A 17151-nucleotide genomic window follows, 5' to 3' on the forward strand; every position below is an offset into this window, starting at 1 on the left:
AATGCTGGGTATTATTCATCTGCCCTTTGAATGAACCACATGGACAATGACTATGCAGCAAAACTTCCCACAGATAAAAACACAACAGATGGTCCACCACAGAAATTCTTACAATAGCAACTAAAACCAATGTTTTCTTTAAAAAGCTTTCAAGCAAATTGGGTTTGATCCTCATTTTATTAAATAACAATTTATGAACAGTTATTTACATGATTCAGTGCACGAATGAACTGACTACAATACAACTTTTGTTTATTATATCATACTCGGTGTGAATGATGTCTTTTATTAACTATTACAAACTTCTTCCCTGCACAATCATACTTAACTGTTTCCTATTCTATTCTGCAATTAAATTTTGGCACAGTGAAAAGACCTTCATTTGTCTTTGTCAGGGAATTACGGAAAATCTATTTGAAGGACCTCCAACTAATAAGGCAAAGAAAAGGTCAAATTATTTTCACTGTCTGTAGCCTATGGCATTTTGTCCTGATTCAACCCCTTCCAATATGCAGTTTCAGAGCTAAACCATAAGTATCTGAATAGTCTTATATACACTCAATGGAAAGGCATAAGGTGGTTTTGAAGGAAAGAAAATTTATTTTATTTGCTTCAACACTCTGATAAAACTAAAATATGACCCTTGACCACAAAACCAGTCATAAATAGCATGGCTATATTTGTAGCAATAGCCAATTTTGTATGGGTCAAAATTATTGATTTTTCTTTTATGCCAAAAATCATTAGGATATTAAGTAAAGATCATGTTCTATGAAGATATTTTGTACATTTCCCACAGTAAATATATCAAAACTTCGACCCTCAGATACCAGATTTTCAAATAGTTGTATCTTGGCCAAATATTGTCCTATCCTAACAAACCACACATCAATGGAAAGCTTATTTATTCAGCTTATGTATTTAGGTATAAATCTCAGTTTCAAAAAACTGACTGAGTTTTGTGATCCAGGGTCACAAATACATCTAACAAAATAGAAAACACTAACAATATCAACAATAAATATATATGCATGGCTTGACTCCTTCCAAATTAGAAGTCCGGCAAAACTGTCCTGTCATAAATGTCTGGAGCTGGTCTCCAGCTGCTCAACCTCTTGACTTCAAGAATGTCCTCCTCTCGAGCACGACTTCTATGTTTCTCCGCATACGGTGGACTGTAAATATATACAGTACATACATCTTAAAGGAGAAGTCCACTTCCAATACAAAGATTCACATATAATGTACTCACCCCATTGTCATCCAAGATGTTCATGTCTTTCTTTCTTCAGTCGTAAAGAAATTATGTTTTTTGAGGAAAACATTTCAGCATTTTTCTTCATATAATGGACTGCTATGATGCCCCGATTTTGAACTTCCAAAATGCAGTTTAAATATGGCTTCAAATGATCCTAGAGTGGTTGTAAATGATCCCAGCCGAGGAAGAAGGCTCTTATCTAGCAAAATGATCGGTTATTTTCATAAACAAAATACAATTTAAATACTTTTTATTCTCAAACGCTTGTCTTGCCTTGCTCTTGTTGAACTCTGTGTATTCTGGCTCAAGACAGTTAGGGTATGTCGAAAAACTCCAATCGTATTTTCTCCCTTAACTTCAAAAATCATTTTAAAATCATCCTACATCGCTGCAGAAGTACCGACCCAAGATCAAACACCCTTAACAAAAAAAGGTAAAACAGCAATATAGGGCGATTTTGAAGTTTGGGGAAGAACATGAGATGGGAGTTTTTCGACATACCCTAACTGTCATGACCAAAAACAGTTTATGCAGAGTGAGACAAGACGAGCGTTTGACATTAAAAAGTATATAAATTGTATTATTTTTTATAAAATTAACTGATCAGTACACTAGATAAGACCCTTCTTTCTCAGCTGGGATCGTTTACAACAGCATTTGGGATCGTTTGAAGCCACATTTAAACTGCATTTTGGAAGTTCAAAATCGGGGCACCATAGCAGTCCATTATATGGAGAAAAATCGTGAAATGTTTTCCTCAAAAAACATAATTTCTTTACGACTGATGAAAGAAAGACATGAACATCTTGGATGACAAGGGGGTGAGTACATTACATGTGAATCTTTGTTTTGGAAGTGGACTTCTCCTTTAAGAAATTCCATAGACATTTCTTATCATCCATGAAATTGTATGGTGCAGACCATTATAATATATATATATATATATATATATATACATTTTTCTTTTTCTTTTTTACCTACCTGATGTCTTTTGTTGGGGGTTTTAGGTGAATAAAGGGTTTAAATGTAGCGAAAGCCCTGGACCTGAAGTAATATACAAATAATAAGAAAAGTATTGGTGTCTGTGCTCTTATTTTAAAGTTTTGTTTTCTTACCCTTGTCTTCCAGATGTTTCCTGTTAATTTATCTTGATAAATCAATAGAGTGTTTTCACAATGCATCATCAATCCTGCCATATTGGCACCACTGAACGTAAAAAAATGCCACTGAACTGAACGAAACTATTTTGTTGATTACTGCTGCTGAAAATGGTCAGTTATTGTTATGTTTTGGGCTGTACTAATCAGTTGGACCGCGAAAAACATTTGGAGTGCTATAGACTGCCAAAAGTTATAACAAGAATGCAAAAAACAAACTGAACCAGGATTTCCAGGGGAAGCATATTGACAACATTCATGTTTGTTCTTATAATTTCTGGTCAGGTAGGTGCAAATATTAGGTTAAGCCCTTACTAAGTCCTCTATATGATTTAACAGAATCCACACATTTTCTTGTTAATTAGTCTTGTTAAATCATTAGGTTCTTACTGTCGGCTGTTTGTATGTTCAGTTTTAATGGGGAGTTTTGAAATGTCGTACTTTGATATATCCCTTCATAGAAAGTGGAACAAAGAGTGTTTTCATGTTCATTAATTTGCGATAAAACATGGCTACAGTCCTATCTTTTTAGTCTATCTTACTATGTTCTAAAGCATGATGGTGCTTACCCAAAAGTGGCTGTGCGCAGTGATGATTCATATTTGTGAAAGTCAGAGCTGTACTCAGGAACTAGAAATGGTCTGACCTTTGTTGAAGGGTAGATGCTGCATTTGTCTGTGGCTAAAAAAACAAGAAGATATGGTTTATTAAAGTTCTGAATGTCTCTCAGAATACAAATGTTTTGAACTTTGCACTGTATATTAGGAAAAAAATGATAAATTACCAATAAGCTAAAGCAACATAGGGTGCACTGACTACACAACACTGAATACAATTTCTCTTTATATGAATAGCTAAGAACAGTTTAAGGGAGTAACATTATTAGCATTGATAATGTAGCTCTTACCCTGCTTTTTCCTCCCTATGGATGATTCCAAGGAATTCTCTGAAATGCATTTCATGTTGCTCGTATGATTAATACCATCCATAAAACATCTCTTTCCAGTGTGATAGGTCTTAGGCTGTCCGAAGTTTGGATAAAAGCTCCACTCAGATGCGGACACCCTATTAGCCTCTAAATGGATGAATAAATATAAAAGATTTTAAAATCTAATGACAAATTCCAAAGAAGGATGTAAAAGTAGAGTCTTAGATGTTACAGCCTTAGTGATTACACTAATGAAGTCATAGGAAAGTTTTCATGTACAGCTGCCACTAGAGATCTGTTTATTAATACTTGAACAGATAGACTGCTGATCAAAGCCTGACTCACGTGGGAAGGATCTCATCAGTTTCCTTTCATTGGGAAACTTTATGTCTTTGATGTGTGGAAATAGGGCATCACTGTATCGAGGTTCAGGTATCCAGCGCAACTGGGATTTCCAGTCAAGGTCACATCTAAAACCATTCATATCATATTAATTTAGTGCGAATTAAAAACTCATCAGTATAAAAGCATAGACTACACATAGACATTATGTTTAACTTGAACATTTGAAATATTGACAATGGCTAGAAACACAGCACAAGTGTCTCACAATCAACTACAATGTTGAAACCTCAGAGCTTTAAAATTAAGACTCAAGAGTCTCTCATGTGTCCCACTCGAAATGATTCAAAATTTATGATTCAGGTTACGCAAGAAAACTTTGACACTTTGCTTCTACTGCTTCAAACACTGAAGAAAAAATTGAAAAGCTGTCATTCACAAGTAACTTCAACTGCAGTTGAATCAATTTTTAATACTTCATGGGAGAGAAACTGATTCATGAAATAGTTACTCAGTGAGAACAGGCTCAACGTGTCTAATGTGAGGCTTGAAGTCCTGCTCTTTTCCAAAACTCCAGAATGAGTCACCAAAGTCTGTGTGTTTCTTTATATCTGTGTATGACTGTGACATTTCACTGTGACAAGAAAAGAAAAGGGGAAGAAAGGATGAAAAAAAACGTAAAGAGAATGATCTGTTATGCAGTACTTTTTCAACGTAGTAAATGTAGGCCTACATTTCTTGTGTTGTAACTAAACAAATATTTCTGCGAAAAAGATACACAAGATTTTCAGAAATAGTGCTAATTAAAAGCTAATTAGTTTGATTTAATTATTTACACACATTAAAAAATGATACTGTGTATCGTCATGTGATTTCAATATGTCTATTTACCACTGCATCCTGCTTCTCATAAAATAAATCAGCTTCAAAGTCAAATTCAGCTTTCTTTTTCTCTCAAAAACACTTTACGAGGTAAAACATGTAGTGGCGTTAATGTAATTCAGCGTTAATGTAGACAGTTAAGTGTTATATTATGCGATAATATCACCTAAATAAAAGATTAATGTTAGACTGTATATTCCACTATGGACTAAATATCTTCTGAAAACCTTACCTCCTGTCCATTTTGTATTATTGATCCGTTCATAGGGAGTGATGGTCTTTATACAGAGAGTTAAAAAGGCTGTAGACAAAACTAATTGTGATAATCCGTTGCCGGGAGAACATAAACAAAACAGTTTGACTGTAAACTGATCGTGTAGCCTATATATATGTTTAATTATTGACTTACTTAATGCTATGCATTATTTAGTCATATTTAGCCATGCAATTCTGTGGATCTATTTGTGTCATCATAAAATTTTGTCAAATCATAATTAGTATGTGCCTGATTTTAGAGTTTTTAAACGCAAGATGGCGCAAGAGGGTAATTTATCATTACTTATCCTGAAAAAAAGCAAATGCCAGTACAAACATCATTACAAACATTACCAACCATCAACTTTTTAACGTTAAAACCATTCAAAAAAGGTTTTCTGCAGTGTGTTTTAGGACATTCCATTAGGATTGGCCTTCTACCAATAGAAGGCGACCAATTCCTAACCTACAGGGTCTATTACAGTTTCCATAAAAATTGATACAAGTCCCATTATAACCAGTAAAACCATTACAAATTTTGTAATGATGTGCATTGTTTTTTTTACAGGTGTCTATTGGTTTATATATAATATTAATATTTGCATTGTATAATCTAAATATTACGTATATTACAGTCTGCTCTTGAACTGATACTTCGTACTGTTTACTGAGTAGGCTATACTGGAACATAACAGGCTAGAGGAAATGGACTTAAAGTTTATGCAACATGCATAATTATTTAAAATATAAAAAACTATAAAATTATAAGAGCCAGAGTGATGTTTCTGAACTCGACGCAGATGAAACACGGAAAGTGGCCTGTCAGGATGAGGGCTGACTTTGATATTAACTAATTTTAAATATCTGAAAGTGTTATTTATAGCTGTGAAACCTTATAAAAGAGGAATATTTTTAAAATGAATCTCCTCCTGTCAGAACATAGCTAGTTGTGATCCCTTAAAATATACAGACTTATAGGCTATATATTTCTGTTTATAACTCAGTCTATATGAATTATGGTGTGAGGGCAACTGGGGTATTTTTGGGGGGTATTGAGTGAAAATGTGATTAAATTAAATGGTACACTTGTATTTATTTCACCTCATGAAGTGTAAATGTCGCTGTTTTAAAAAGTAATGGCAGGTGATGTTGTGGGACATGCTTTGACCCAGTGTCTGATTGGAGAGAGAGAGAAACAGAGCTAAAGAAAGAGAGAGAGAGGTCTTTAAATCCACCTGTTAGCCGGCATATATTCTTGCGCCTTCGTTGTGGGAAGGTGAACTGATCGCCAGGACCAGTGTCAGTGTATTAACTCAAAGTTGTGCATTTCCAAAGTCGTCACCGCGCACAATCTCCATCTTTAAATGGACTATCACTGCCGACGACACCATACGGGACAATGTTAACGCATCATTTGCTTAACCGTCCACAAATGCCTTGATCTCACAGGGACTTCGCAACAGTGCTGCAACTCGCGCAAAATCGACACACCACTGGACTTTCTTGTATTCATTCGTGAATATGGCAAAGCGACTGCACTGAACTGAAGCCGAGGTTTGCAACACATTGTTGCAAATATTTTGATGAAGAACACGATGCTCTCCCTCTTGCGTGCCCCGTAACTGCTTCCATTCATTCAGTCCAGTTTGGCTCGAGCACCGTCTTCTCTCCTGGAGATTTTCCTTCCAGTTTCCTCTCAATTATGTTTACTTTCGCTGCCTTTTGCTATATGCTTTCCCTTGTCCTCTGCGCTTCTCTCATCTTCTTCGCGATCTGGCATGTAAGTCTTTGCATCTTTGACGTGCTTTGTGAAAATATACTGCTGCAGAATGGCATGCATGTGTTCGAGCAGAGGTTGCTGCATCAGACAAAACTGTCCATCACCAGATCAAAGCCTCTTTGATTTTAAGCATGTCTCCAGCATGTCTTACATCAACTAAGTCACTGATGAGTGTCAATTGATTAGACCCGAAATTAGACTTGGGTGAGAGTATTTGCGCATATCCTGACTTGTGGCACCAGCTTAGTCTTTAGCACACCTTTTTTGGGTTTCCCACCACTCTAATAGCCAAAACACCTTTGTGGGTTGTTTCAGATCGTTTTTATCCATTTCAGGAAACACATAGCTGCATTCAACCCCCTTACAGTTCAACTGTATTAGCCATAGTCAGTGTTAGTTTGTGCCTGACCTGTTTTGATGTTACGCTGTCCTTTATGTCTGTGCACTTTATGCAAGGTGTAACACTGTTTTTTTTTTTCCTTGAGGAAAGCTGCATTAAAGCACTCGCTCACATTCACAGCACTGCAAGACTGCTCTAGATTTGGGTCAGCACAGTCGTTTGCCCTAGGCTTGCTTTTGCATAGCAACAGACATCATAGCCTCAAGGGTTAAATAAGGGGTAATTATGAGGACATCACATTTGACCCAGACCCCATCATTCATCTCGATCTATTACTAATATCCCTAAAACTGTCCTTCATTTATTCTAAAAGAAGTTCCTTTTATTTGTCAGTTATTGTGTGAGGAAGGCAGAAATGCTGTCCTCAGCGGTTTCAGCTTTTGAATCTTTAATAGACTTAATTTGATCCTCTCACAATGGGAAAATCCTGACACGTCGACCCTCTTTCACGTCAGCGAATTGAATACATTTTAGGTTTTGAGTGTAGGTTGTTACATATCGTACAGTATGTTTTTTTGTTGAATGCACTGAATTTAGAGTATGCATTATGAGACAGCTTCCTCATTTGTCCTTTTAAGCCATGCTGGAGTACAGTATGTCACCCAGACATATCAAACTGCTGCTTTAAAAAAGACCTATTGTTATGAAACCACAATTATTGAGTGCTGGGACATTCTGAATATCAGTAGAACTTTAGTTGTTAAGTGCCCTTCAGCTAACTGATTTTGTTTGTAATAACGCACATAAATTCTTATTTATATATACAATTATCATGCTGACAGTACTTATTGGTTGATGGCATCACACAAATGCACACAATCCCAAGGGACTATCTTGAGCTGTGGTGTGAAAAGCAGCAGACAGGGACAATATCCTATGAAAGTACATTTCACGCTTTTAAGAGCCCTCCACAAAGAAACTGGCAAAGTATCTACTATTATATAATATTTATAATTTATTTATTGCTAGCAAAAGTTTGGGGTCAATTCATATATTTATTCAGAAAAGACACACTGATCGAAAGTGACAGTAAAGACATTTAAAATATATATATAAATAAAAGATTTAAATTTCAAATAAATGCTACTTTTTGGAACTTTCTATTCATCAAAAGAATCCTGAAACAAATGTATCACAAAACATTAGGAATGCATAACTTGATTATATTAAGAAATGTTTCTTCTTCAGCATATTAAAATGATTTCTGAATGATCATGTGACACTGAATATTGGAATAATAACTGGCGAAATCCTTAAAATCGCTTACAGTATCTTTAAAAAAATGAAGTGTGTAATTTATGCAATAGTGGTGCCAAACCGAACTGCAGAAGCGAATGTTTTCAAAAACTGCTAAGTCTATCTTTCTTTATCTCAACTTAGATTATGAGCACTGCGGAATCTATCTGCCGTCCTTTTCAAAGGGATCTAAAGGGATGCCTAATCTGCATATTTCCTCTTGTGTGTTATTCTACATCTGAGGGGAAATGATCCTCACATTAGCTTAACTAACACTGAGAGTCAAAAGCTCCCTCAGCAGATGTTTCGAGTCCACTTTCACAGCCATTGGAAACCAACACATAAGTACCCACAAACGTCTGGCAAAGAGGCACAGTTTAGAACAGTATTTAACAGATTATCTATGAATGCAGTGGTGCATTCATCTGTGAAAGTTTAAATGTATTATTGAGATGTATAGCTGTCATCCTAATTGTGGCACATTTAATTCAGTAAGCCCTCAAGCTACTGTACTTCGAAGAGCTCTTAAACATCGAAGGGCAACTTGATTATGCTACAAGGGGAACTGTTAAACAGGCTTGCATGGGCAAAAATGACTTGGATAATGTCAGTATATGAAGTACAGTCCTTTTCATTAGAACAAAACATCTTCGCTATACAGACTAGATTTTAATGTACTACATTCACAAAAACAGGTTGCATTTGAAATAACGCACCACCTACATTAAACCCTACTCTAAATCTAATGATAAAGCCTGCTTCTACAAGTCTTTGAGCTATTTTATCATGAGTCACGATTCACAGAATTCGGTTGTACCTGAAGCGCTCTGCATCACAAGTGCAATGCTTACCGGGCGTGCCTCTGAGCAAGTTCACAACATCAGAAAAGCCATACATATAAATCTGGTTGGGATGCAAACATCAAAAGGTGTTAGTTTACAAATTATACACTATGGTAAAAGTGTTTTGAGGTCATAACATAGTATAAGCCTGGTCTCATGACAAAAACATACCTGGGGGAAGTTTTTTGCGAGATATTTGCAAAATATGTACTAATAAGTACATATCACTGCAGTTTCCAAAAGAAATGATCACTAGAGGCGGTAAAACAGCAAGCACTTTTAATCGTTTTCGTACACAGTTATGATTACAGCTCCATATGTTTCACCTTCTGGTGTTCTGACAAATAATGCTACCTATCCGATTATGCTACCAACACTGTATTTTTAATATAGTAAGGATAGGTTTAGGGTTGTGGTAGGTGTACATGAAAGGGTAGCACAAATGGACACAAAGCCGGACGTAACAAGCTTGCTCGGTAGCTCAGGCAAGCACTGAATTGGACTGCGGAAACCTTGGGTACAGTGTTGCCGAGTCCATGGTTTTCCCGCGGAATAGGGCTACATTAATACTGTTGCCACAGGTTGTTTTTCATGTCCGCAGGTTGAAGCCTCAAAAACGTGTTATTTATCCAGAGTAATGCAAATTTTACAAAGGGAATCCTGCCAAAAATGCGTATTTTACCCCGCCAAACACGTTCTTTAACAGGGGACCCCCCTCAAAATGCAATTGGACTAGTTTTGGGCTAGTTTTGAGTAGTAATTGGGCATGTTTTGATGTGAAAACCTAGCAACCCTGCTTGGGTACGAATCCTGTGAAAAACATGACTCAGGATAAACAAAACTGAAAAAGGAGAGATTGAAAAACAAGCTAAAACGGCATGCTTGAAATTGCGTTTTACGTCACATTCGCTTTTATAGACTATCGGGTATGTTTAGGTGTAGTACAGATGGTCCGTCATTTAAAAACATTAAATAAATCACATTTTCTACCTATTAGATTGTGTTTTATTAAAGTCTACACCTACAACCTTAAACCTACCCCTTACAATAATGTAAAAACAGTAATTATTGTACAGTACATCTGTATACCATCTAGCCTTTACCTTAAAACATATCATATGTATGTTTATCTGTACCCTTTTAGTGCCACTCAGTGGACATTTCTGTTTCAAAACTGTAGTGACATGTACTTATTGGTATTTCACGCCTTGCGAAAATTTCCCCCAGGTACATTTTCGCCATGAGACCAGGTTGCATAGTATTGTAACTCTGTTATCATAACAGAGTTATGATATTGAGTATATGTTGGTTTTGTCATAGCTAGTATTAGGAAAGACTAATACAAAATCATGAGTAATACCACTAAGAGGATTAAGTTGATATTAACACAATTCTGGAAATAATGGGTATTGGGTCAGTGTTAGAGAATGAGGTGATGGATGAAGTCAAGCATGATATGATTTGTAGACAGTACAGCAGGCAATCAAGCAGCAAAACACAACGTGTCATAATCATCATCATAATCATGATAAATATGAGAATGTTTGAGGAAATCACTTCTAATTTTAAACGTTAAACAGTGGAGCAACAATTATTGTTTTGTGCATTACAAGTATAGTTATATAAAGTACAGTACAGTTCTCCATTCAGCTCAGCTTTTTCTTCTTTTTTTCAATACAACATAATCCCCAGATGGGTAAACTGATGTCACATAGGGAACAAAACAGCAATGTTTCCACATGGATGCAATGTGCACATGTTACATTCTTTGTTGATTAACTGTCTAGAAGGCATATGCAAAAACATTTAGAATTTCTTACAACTGTGATTAAGATTCATACGCTGCTGTCAGGTTTAAACCTGGCCTTATTTTAAATTAACCCATTTTAAGTGGTTTTTATGCTTCATCAACATTTAGAGAAGTGTTCAGTTATTTATGTCACTTGTGTAGCTTCTATGGTTCAGTGATTCCCTCCTTCGTGGTGCAAATTTAAATGTGATTATTAAAGGATGGCCAGATTTAAAACGTGTACGTAATGCTTTTTTTTTCTGGCTATGTAGCGGTTACTCACACACGCTTATCTGACAGCCAAGCAGAAAAGCAGTCAAAATCAAACCCCATTTTTACTGCTCATGTCGCCTACAGAGCGGAGAGAGCATTGATATACTACGGGAGAGGTAGTGTAGGAGGAGAGGGCAGTTTGGTCTGTAACAGGGGAAATAAGCTTGTCTAATTTGATCTAACTTTAATTTAGGCTTCTCTTGCCTTGTGCATGTGCTATAGCCATGAGGCACCGTGAGACCCTATTTGCTCTAATGCACTTACTAAAGGGGATAATTTCATATGCCTTTGCAATCTGTATAATTTTTGTCACATCAAGCACTGCTTCCACCATGATATTCCTGATATATAAATGCAGCAAATCCACAAGTCTAGCCTAACGATAATGATCGTGTTTCCTTTTTTCTTTGGGTTTTCAGATAACAGCCTTTGATGAGCTTCAGGCAGACTTCAAGGTGCCGATCGATCAGGGCAATCCACTTCACGCGGTAAGTCATGCAAATAATGGAGTTGATCATTTGCTTCATTCCCCTTTCCTGCACTTTCATGGAAATGAAAGAGTTTGTATACACATGGGTTTATTTGTTTATGGTGGGAATATACTTAAGCAAGCCCTCTGATCTTTTGCAGGCACCAGGTGTGTTGCCTACCCCAAACTCTGAAACATTTCCTGTCATCCGCAGCATTGCATGAATAATCCATAGAGCAGCTGTCTATGTGTTGTCTTTCCTCTGCTGGAGGCCCTGGCAGCTTTAATCTCGCTAATTAATTCAAACTGAGGCAACTTTTCCAGCTTTTTGGATACACCAACTGTTATCCAAAAGTTTAGAACAACATTGTCATTCTAGATGCCAGAATAGCAGAATAATTTACATGTGTGTGCTTGATACCTCGCCAGGCTACGTAGTGACAGAAAACAAAGCAAGAGGTGCAGGCGAATGCAGATATTTTTGGTCGTTTGGACTTCGTGTCGGAAAATCTTGCTCAGAAAGTGGCACTGTGACATGTAGACAAAGTATCTGAGTCACATATCTGCTCCTCGCACAACTTCTGTAGTCGTAATTTATTGCTGTCTTCCCAACAAAGTGTCAAAGTAAGAGATACACGCTCTATATGTCACCCACCCTTCTGTCAGACTGAAGGGAGCTATGGAGGATCTGGAAGGTGGGGGGGTGCTAAAAGATTGATGGCCTCCTAGCTGATCTCACCACCCAGTCAAGTCAATCTCACACCCTGCCTGGCTAATTGGTGGCTTCTGTCAGTCTTCAGCTGGGAGGAAGTTAGGATTTCATCCTGTGATTCTCATTGGAGCTCCCTTTATGACTCTAGTCTGCACAGTAGTGCCGCAGTCACTGTGTTCAGTCCCTCAGGCTCCTTTTACACCTGGTATTAATGTGCGTTTTGTAACCAGACAGCAACATGATTTTTTATGAGTAGTTTTTAGGTCTGAAAATTAACTTATGCAGTTAACATAGATGCAGTAATTCACACAATTAATGCAGAATTGTTTTTTTGTTTTTTTCTGAAGGTACGCTAAAGTTTTACTATGCTGTTTGTGTTGAAACGGGGCAGTCAGCATGTACTTGTGATCAGCCATGCTTTACTGGATGTAAACATGAATTTCTTCCTAAAATAAAAGCAGTGTTGGCATCACTACTGGTATTGGTATAAATAACTGTGAGACTAGCCTTGATAGTACTTGATAGTATGGAAGCCTGTTTCTGCCACCAAATAAAAAAAAAAAAAAATGTGAGTTTGTAAATTATGAGTTTCTATCTCACAGTTCTAACTTTTTTTAAAAACTGTGAGATATAAACTCGCAATTGCGATTTATAAAATCAGAATAGCAGGATATAAACTTGCAGTTGCAAGAAATAAGGTCAAAATTGCGAGATAAAAACTCAGACTTTTTTTCTTGCAATTCTCGAGTTATAAAGTCCATTTCTGAAGTGGGAAAAAAGACTGATATGTTCTCAGAATTGCAAGTTAATATCTCATGATTCTGACCCAATAACCCAGGAAAAAAAATCACAATTGCAAGATACAAACTCACAGTTCTGAGAAAAAAAGTTAGGTTTGTGAGTTTTTAGCTCACAGTTCTGACTTTTTTCTAGGAATTGCAACTTTACAGTATTTCTCAGAACTGCGACTATCTCAGAATTTTGAGTTTTTTGCTTGCAATTGCAAGCTTATATCATGCAGTTCTGACTTTTTTTCTTAGAATTGTGTGATACGGAATCGCAATTCTTACTTTTTTTCTTAAAATTCTAAGATATAAACTTGCAATTGCGATTTATGACGTGAGAATAGCAGAATGTTAACTCAAAATTTATAAGAAATAAAGTCAAAATTGCAAGATAAAAATGTATAATTCTGACTTTTTTTGCAATTCTATTTCTCACAAATGTGAGATATAAACTTGCAATTGCGATTATAATGTAAGAACAGCAGAATATAAACTCGCAATTTGAAGAAATAAAGTAAAAATTGCAAGATAAAAATGTATAATTCTGACTTTTTTTTGCAATTCTGTTTTTTTTCACACAATTGTGAGATATAAACTTGCAATTGCAAGTTATAAAGTCCAGTTCTGAGGGGGGGAAAAGACTGATATGTTCTCAGAATTGCGATTTAATTTGGAGAAAAAAAGGCACAATTGCAAGATATAAGCTCACAGTTCTCAGAAAAAAAAGTAAGAATTGTGAGTTCATATCTCGACTTTATTTCTCAGAATTTTAAGTTTTTCTTGTGACTTTTTTTGTCGCAATTCTGTCTTTTTTCTCCGAATTGTGAGATATAAACCAGCAATTGTAAGTTATAAAATCCAATTCTTAGGGGGAAAAATGACTAATAGGTTTTCAGAATTGCGCACAATTGCACAATTGCACAATTGCAAGATATAAACTCTGAATAAGTTCTAAATAAAGTTCTGTAAAAAAAAAAATCTGAATTGTTAGTTTATATCTCAGAATTTTGAGTTTTTTTCTCACAATTGCGAATTTATATCACACAATTCTAAACTCGCAATTGCAAAAAATGAAAAATGTCAGAATTGATGATTTTCGTATCTTCGTATTTTTCTCAGAATTGTGAGATATAAACTCGAAATTGCGAGTTATAAAGTTTAGTTCTGAGGGGAAAAAAGACTGATATATTCTCAGAATTGCAAGTTTATGTCTCACGATTCTGACTTAACTCACAGTTCTGAGTAAAAAGTTACTTTTTTGACGTTATAACTCCAGCTGCGAGTTTATATCACACAATTCTGAGAAAAAAAGGTCAGAACTGGGAGTTTGTATCACGCAATCCTGAGAAAAAAACGTCAGTATTGTTAGTTGCAAAGTCGCAATTACCTTTTTTTTTTTTATTCAGAAACAGGCTTCCATATCGTAGTAAACGTTTTTTATGAGATAAAACAAAATATAGAATCTTGAATTAAGTTTATTTTGCTTACCCCATTGGCAAATAGTGTTTCCTCTAGTTATACGCAAAAATTAATAGTAAAATATATATAATACATGTAAATAATAGCAGTATTAGTAACACTCCTGGTATCGGTATAGATATAGGTGAGACTGCCCTTGATAGTAAAAAAAAAAAAAAAATGCTATTAAACAAATATGCAAAATATAATTTCTGTATTTTGATTCTTTTATATGATTATGTTGATACGGTGGATCAGTGTGTAATTATTATTACAGATTTTTAAGTTAGATGCAATTAATTGACATGAATTGAGAACAGGAAACTGTAATTATTTACTTAAAAATTATTCGCAATTCGCAACCCTAGTTTTGTCTTGTTTTCATGTAAACAAAATCTAAATAATATTTAAATAATTCTTGAAACAACTTGTGATCCAAAATTGCTAAAGATATTATCATAAGATAACACAGAATACATCTTGAGCTTTTCTTACCCCATTTGGAAAATAGTGTTTTTCTTGTTTTAAGCATAAATCTTACAAAATTTAGTGAGGGTTAAACATTTTAAACTTTAATATCTCTCATAAATGAAAGAGTGAGAGCTAGCAGAACCATCACATTTAACTGCCCTTGCTGCCCGGCTAATTCTGTGAAGGCATTCAAGACATAATTCTCCAGCAATTAAACACTTCTGATGCTATTCTTTTATAGGATTCTCTAATAATCCTTGATGAGTTTTCTTTATGTGTTGAAACGAGGCATCTTTCATGTTAACGTTATGAGCTCATTAGACGGAATTTGTATCTGCTGCGCTGCCTGATGTGCGCAAGCTTTTAATATTTTATCATGCTAATGTTCTAGACAGACATTACCATGCATGTGGCTGATTTCAATGTAAAACAACACTAAATTAGAGGTATCATTACGTTGCTTGGATGACGGCAAGAGTTTTATGATCCAGATGTTTGTCAGCATGCACAATGTGAGCGATTTGAGCTACAGGAACATTACTAAGACATTAGCTAATTCAGAACTTATGGTAACAATATTATCTACCACATCCACCTTAGTAGAGGTCACATGACAAAGGCCCACTTTGAATTGGATACGGATGGTCTCTTTTAGGGTCAAATGGCATGTGTTATTTGTTCAGAAGTTCAGCTTTCGATCACATCTGTTTATGCACTTCTAATGCCATCGCTGAATATTATTTGTGCTACAGAGATGTTAGAGCTGTGTTTGCATTTGTATATTCGTCAAGGATTACCCATTTGTCTGTTCCAGATTCTATGGCTCAAGAACATAATATTCTCACTGCTGTATTGACTCTTTGTCCTATATTTAATATATTGTTTACACTGTATGCCAGCACTTGTCAGGCAGAATTTGTGCTGACGAATATTTCAAAGGGAGCTGAGTCTAATTGCCTGCTAATTAAAAGTGCTGATATGGCTGCAGTTATCTCCAGTCGCTATGGCTGCCAGTGGAATATATTTGCATGCTGTTGTTGAGGAGGAATGGTTGTTGAGAAAAAATGTCTTAAGAAAATTCGGATGAACTAAAATGAGGTGCGCTCCAAAAATAGTCAGAGAGTTGAGTGTAACTTTCATGGATGTTTGGTGTAATCTCTGAAACACAGCTGTGTGCTGGAACAAGAGAGTGGGAGGTTGCCAATCAAAGCCTTGAAAAAACTGCTTAAAATGCGCTGAGGAAACTTTGGGAAAATAGCTGCATATCAATTATTTTTCACAAATTCAGCAAACAAGCATAATACCAGTTTGGTTTGTTTTTCGAGAGGAATTATTTGTGTCTTTGATAAATATATTACAGGATAATTATAGTAAAACAGTTTTAGTAAATATTATATTATATTATATTATATTATATTATATTATATTAATTATATTTAGTACTATCAAATGATTAATTGCGATTAATTGCATCTATGATGTTTACATAATATATGTGTGTGTACTGTGTATATCTATTATGTGTATATATAAATACATTTAAGAAAAATATGTTATGTTTAGATATTAAATATATTTATATATAATATAAATTATATAAATATAAATATATACATGTAAATATTTTTTTTAATTTATATTGTATGTGTTGGTCTATACACAGTTCACACACACATATGATATATAAACAACTTTTTATTTTGGATGCGATTAATCGTGATTAATTGAATTTATTATATTATATCATATTATATTATATTATTAAACAAAAATAATACATATCATACAGGATATTATTTGAGCCTGGACAAATAAAATAAAATAAAATAAAATAAAATAAAATAAAATAAAGATTATGTCATATTTCAGTTTTTTCCCTGTCTAAAAAAACATTTGTACATGTAAAAACATTCTAGGAACAGAATACAGCATCATCATTACTTTGTGTGTATACACTGTAAAAACTGACGTGAATTTAATGGTAAAATACTGTAAAAATGCTACAGTAAAAACCTGTTAAATAGATAACTGTAAGTTGCCCTACTATATACAGTGAAAAACTGTATTGGACATTCCATGTAATTTTACGGTAGTATACCGTTTTCAGAAGTGAA

The 17151-nt window shown here is 35.1% G+C and overlaps 2 protein-coding genes across 4 annotated transcripts in view; one reads left to right on the plus strand and one right to left on the minus strand.

The window, feature by feature from the left end:
• Window positions 1-217: 217 nt before the first annotated feature.
• Window positions 218-4869, minus strand: LOC127183281 (spermatogenesis-associated serine-rich protein 1). 2 transcript variants are annotated; one of them, XM_051139216.1, is made up of 7 exons: window positions 4800-4869; window positions 4197-4319; window positions 3689-3813; window positions 3323-3490; window positions 2985-3096; window positions 2240-2302; window positions 218-1175 (listed from the first exon to the last, which is right to left on the minus strand). In XM_051139216.1, exons 1-7 carry the CDS (start codon window positions 4808-4810, stop codon window positions 1052-1054), a joined length of 726 nt encoding a protein of 241 aa, XP_050995173.1. In that variant the 5' UTR covers window positions 4811-4869; the 3' UTR covers window positions 218-1051. The 2 variants fall into 2 exon arrangements, with proteins under 2 accessions (XP_050995173.1, XP_050995175.1); XM_051139218.1 differs by lacking the exon at window positions 2240-2302.
• Window positions 4870-6054: 1185 nt separating this feature from the next.
• Window positions 6055-17151, plus strand: part of cnih3 (cornichon family AMPA receptor auxiliary protein 3) — a 32561-nt gene continuing 21464 nt past the window's right edge. For both annotated transcript variants that reach the window (XM_051137847.1, XM_051137846.1), the window contains exons 1-2: window positions 6055-6602; window positions 11562-11630. In XM_051137847.1, the coding sequence (XP_050993804.1) occupies window positions 6525-6602; window positions 11562-11630 (147 nt within the window). In that variant the 5' untranslated portion in view covers window positions 6055-6524. The remainder of the gene's footprint in view (window positions 6603-11561; window positions 11631-17151) is intronic.

This window comes from Labeo rohita, chromosome 20 (assembly GCF_022985175.1).
Source record: "Labeo rohita strain BAU-BD-2019 chromosome 20, IGBB_LRoh.1.0, whole genome shotgun sequence".
In the NCBI taxonomy this organism is placed as follows: Eukaryota; Metazoa; Chordata; class Actinopteri; order Cypriniformes; family Cyprinidae; genus Labeo; species Labeo rohita.

Coding starts and splice junctions, on each gene's coding strand:
- LOC127183281 (XM_051139216.1), bottom strand. Junction 3,097..3,322: donor CATAGGGAGGAAAAAGCAGG/GTAAGAGCTACA, acceptor TTGTTTTTTTAG/CCACAGACAAATGCAGCATC. Junction 2,303..2,984: donor CTGCGCACAGCCACTTTTGG/GTAAGCACCATC, acceptor ATATTACTTCAG/GTCCAGGGCTTTCGCTACAT.